Source organism: Genypterus blacodes, unplaced genomic scaffold, assembly GCF_046128005.1.
Source record: "Genypterus blacodes isolate CSIRO-AG114 ecotype Tasmania unplaced genomic scaffold, CSIRO-AGI_Gbla_v1 ptg000040l_1, whole genome shotgun sequence".
NCBI classification, from domain to species: domain Eukaryota; kingdom Metazoa; phylum Chordata; class Actinopteri; order Ophidiiformes; family Ophidiidae; genus Genypterus; species Genypterus blacodes.
In genome coordinates, this window is record NW_027466853.1 from 1,813,489 (window position 1) to 1,817,741 (window position 4,253).

The 4,253-nt window shown below is 38.2% G+C and overlaps 1 protein-coding gene across 1 annotated transcript; it reads left to right on the forward strand.

The window, feature by feature from the left end:
• The first annotated feature begins 1,710 nt into the window (after window positions 1–1,710).
• Window positions 1,711–3,206, forward strand: LOC142999092 (uncharacterized). The gene is made up of 2 exons (XM_076148511.1): window positions 1,711–1,895; window positions 1,966–3,206. The coding sequence occupies exon 2, from the start codon at window positions 1,977–1,979 to the stop codon at window positions 2,559–2,561; it is 585 nt and encodes a 194-aa protein (XP_076004626.1). The 5' UTR covers window positions 1,711–1,895; window positions 1,966–1,976; the 3' UTR covers window positions 2,562–3,206.
• The last annotated feature ends 1,047 nt before the right edge of the window (window positions 3,207–4,253 follow it).

The window sequence follows — 4,253 nt, forward strand, 5'->3', positions numbered from 1 at the left end:
GTTACAATATTGACGTTGGTTAATTGGCTCAACATCAAAAACCTTTCAGTAAAGATGATGCCTCCTAACACATATGGTCTCAATCCCAGACCAAAAAAAAAAGAATCAATGTATCGGTATCAAGTGCCGCATTATTTTAGCACGGGCCAAAAGAGGCACTAACTAGCATGTAGGCTATATTTTTTTACAAGAGCTCTTTCTTTTATCTCTAACAGGGTCAGTTCCCTCATGTTAGGTTGTGTGTGTTGTGTTGGGATGAACGCTTCGGATCCACTTAAATGGCAAAGTGAGGCAGTTCATGTTTTTCAGCTTATCAAATCAGTTGAATGATGTCATATTGTCACTCTGTCACTCCAGCTGCATTCCACGTTGGATAATATGCTGCAGGTGGACACCATACGGATTATTGCACAACAATAAAAACATTGAGGGATGCATTCCCTCCTGATCCATTTCAGAGGTTGTACCAAATAAAAGAGAGATAAGTAGCCTGTCATCAGACCCACTTGGTGACCGCTTCAGCGCTCATTGCTGTATTGCTTTATTTTGGCTAGAGTAGGGAAATGAAGGCTAGTGTTAGATTGCCCATAGGGTCAGAAAAGAAGTTCCACACTACTGGAAATTAGATTCAAACTGTGGTTTTGTGTGGGGATTATACATTATAGAATATGTCGGATGTGCCTTTATTGCTTTCATCTTTTCATTATCTGAGTACAGTGTCCGTAAATTTGTGGGTTTTTGTCCTTCAGTGGGCTGCAATAGTGAGATTATCTAGACCACTTGTCTCATAATTCACAACTTTCTATGCCTATACAAGCAGATTCATGCATACACTGCTCAAAAAATGCCAGTCTGTCCATTTAGGACGTACAAGTGCTTGTGAATCAATTTCATCTGCTTTGGTGGAAAAGAAAGTGACAACAGGTGCAATGGAGAGGCAAAAGCAATACAACCCCCAAATAGTTTTTTGAGCTGTCTATATGTACGTATGTATATTGTTGCTGCATCACTGTTGTACTGATGAAGAATTGGAGGCACGCCACCATCACAAGATGCAATATCCTCAGCCAAATTCCACGTTGGATAATATGCTTAATGCTAATATTGCTTCCATCTTTTCATTTTCTGAGTACAGTGTCTGAAAATTTGTGGGTGTTTGTCCTTCAGTGGGATGTGGGCAGTGAGATTATCTAGACCAAAACTTTCTATGCCTATACAAGCAGATTCATGCATACATCGCCTTTAAAAAAATACCAATCTGTCCATTTAGGACGTACAAGTGCTTGTGAATCAATTTCATCTGCTTTGGTGCAAAGGAAAGTGACAACAGGTGCAATGGAGAGGCAAAAGCAATACAATCCCCAAATAGTTTTTTGAGCTGTCTATATGTAGGTATGTATATTGTTGCTGCATCACTGTTGTACTGATGAAGAATTGGAGGCACGCCACCATCACAAGATGCAATATCCTCAGCCACTTTTCAGGGGAATTCATCAAGGTTCAAGGATACATGTTCGCAACGTCAAAACTCTCATGGGTTTCATGTTTATAAAGTAATTAGTAGTAGTGAAATATTCTATTCTTATTATTCTATACTTATGACATGTGGACTGCTGTTCTGCTATATTTCATTTGACACCAGATGTTCATGAGAGGAAGTAAAAGCAGAAGCATGTCTATGCAAATGAACAAGATTAGACTTCCTCTTTCTTCACAAATAGAGACATAAAGTGGAATATCTTTGGTGAAAAGAATGAGTACGCTACTTATAGTCTACACACATTAGAAAGACAGAAGGAGAGCACAGAGCCCAGCATTCTTTTCATCCACACAGTCAAGCTGTAGATACAAGAGAGCTGTTACTGAGTCATTTGCTCCAGTTTTTACTCTACAAGGTAAGTTGTGAAAATTGAACAGTTGTCTGTGATCACATACATGTTTAATAACAATGAGTCTTTTTCATAGAGAACCTCAACATGGCACATGGCACAGGGATCCACCTCTTCTTTTATTTCATGTTGGTGTCATCAGTCATCGTGATCTCAGCTCTGCCAACCCTCGACTCCAAACAACAGCTCCAGGAGAGTGGCTTTGGCCGACCACCACCTCACCACGGCCTCAAGTTGCTTGTGTGGTATGTCCAGAACTGCGTAGACAACAACATGGTGGCTTTGTGTGATCCAATAAGGGGACAGTATGGATTTCATGAATTTAAAAACCGTGGGCATAGGCCTCTACTTCCAAAGATAAAGGACAAAAACCAATACAGATACTATACAATTGGAAACCTAAATTCTCCACATGCTGGAGACCTGCCATATGAAGTTCGGAAGGACTACAACCGCCATGACCCCTTGAGCAACGCTGACAGAGTGTTGGTGAGATACAATAACAACAACAGACACATCGTAGAAATCTTTGTTTCCACACATTACAATGCAGAGCAGACATACATCATTGGCCCTGATCTTCTCGCTTTCCTTCGACAGCCAAGCAATCTTGAGAAGTTCAACCTTATTCCAAGTCTGACGTTTAACAGTCTGCCTGGTTTTACATGTTGAGTGATTTGAAGGAACTTTCAAATTATTAATAATTGTTCGAATTTTATGCTTTGTAATGTTTTATGGGCCAAACAGAAGTCACTTATGTCATTTATATTCTACATAACTTATACAGCGTTTGTGTATGTTTTTATGTCATCAACTGTGCATTTTAAACTCTAGGCATCTCTTCACCAGTTTAGTACCTAAGTATCTAATCTCTTTTAACTCTATCAGTTGTTTCATTTCATTGTGTCAGGATGTGAAAATATATCCCAATGTTAGTGAGTCACGGTTTTGTCAAAATGTGTTCTGGATGTTTGAGTAATACTGATAAAAACAAACAAACTCATCATCCACGGATGGAAGATACCTCACATTGTCACAACCTAGGTGGAGGTAATAACACATACTGTCCAATCAGAGACAATAGTGAACAATTCTGATAGAAACAATATTTTAAAACAATATAAACATGAATGGATTAGAGCTAGGAGTTTGTTGTCAAGTCAGGTCAACTTTTTTTCTATAACCCAATATCACATACAATGTCTCCAAATTTCAGATGTGTGTGTGGATTGAATTATGTGTGTGCATGTAATGTAATAAATGCATGTGTCTGAAAAAGATAATTTATCAATCCTGAGATCAATAAAGGGGAGTTGACAGTGAATACATGAATGAGTCGTTCATTGAAATATCAGTGCATAAAACTGGCAACAAACATCACCAGTCAGCAAATCTAGGAATTCAGGTCCCCAGTCTCAAAGGCTGCACTTAAATCGAGGAGGACACTAACTGAGATAGCATCCGTATCAGCATGAAGAAATCTTTTGATACTAGACAGAGCGGTTTCAGAACTGTGTCAGGGCCTGAATCCAGATCGGTACGGCTCAAATAAATTGTTTGATGCAAGGTAGTCCATAAACTGATCTGCTTCTAGATGCTCAAGAATTTTGGAGGGCAGATTAATCTGAAAAATATTTAGAATGTCTGGGTCTAAAGTAGGCTTTTTCAACTAACGGAGGTCCCTCTGTCCTGTATAGTGATGTCTTAGTGCAGGGTTGTCAAACTCATTTTAGTTCGGGTGCCACATTCAGCCCAATTTAAACTCAAGTGGGCCGGAGCAGTAAAATCTTAGCATAATAACCTATAAATGGATGCAATGGGAAAGCTCCAAGTTTTCTCTTTGTCTTGGTGCAAAGAAATCCGTGTTTATATTGCAGATGTTTACTTTCATTTAACTATCTTTTTACAAAACATATTATGAACAACCAGGAATTTCTTAAGTAAACAAGTCCAAATTCAACAATAAACAATAATAACAATATAGTATATATAAAACAACTTGTCAAGATCTACAAATTATTTTCAATGTACATACATTTCCACATCTGTGTAGAAATGTGAACTGAACTGACTCACTAGCCTAAAAAGTCTTGGAGGAACACAGAGACTTTAACTCTGCCTGGACAGTTACAATTTGCTTTCACTGACAACAATACAGGACATAAATAATAATAATTAATAATAATGTTCCTATACAGAGGGAAATTAAAGAGAAATTATAATAAATAAGAGAGGAAAAAGGCAAAATGTTCAAAGACATTTCCAGAACAAACACGCAGCATTTACTGAAAAGTACCAAGCTGGAAATGAGCGATTTGGATACCGCTATGTAAAGCTGGGGAGAGCAAATTGATCAAGAAGACC

Excerpts from the sequence above, each read along its gene's own strand:
- LOC142999092 (XM_076148511.1), top strand. The coding sequence starts at position 1,977 with ATGGCACATGGCACAGGGATCCACCTCTTCTTTTATTTCATGTTGGTG.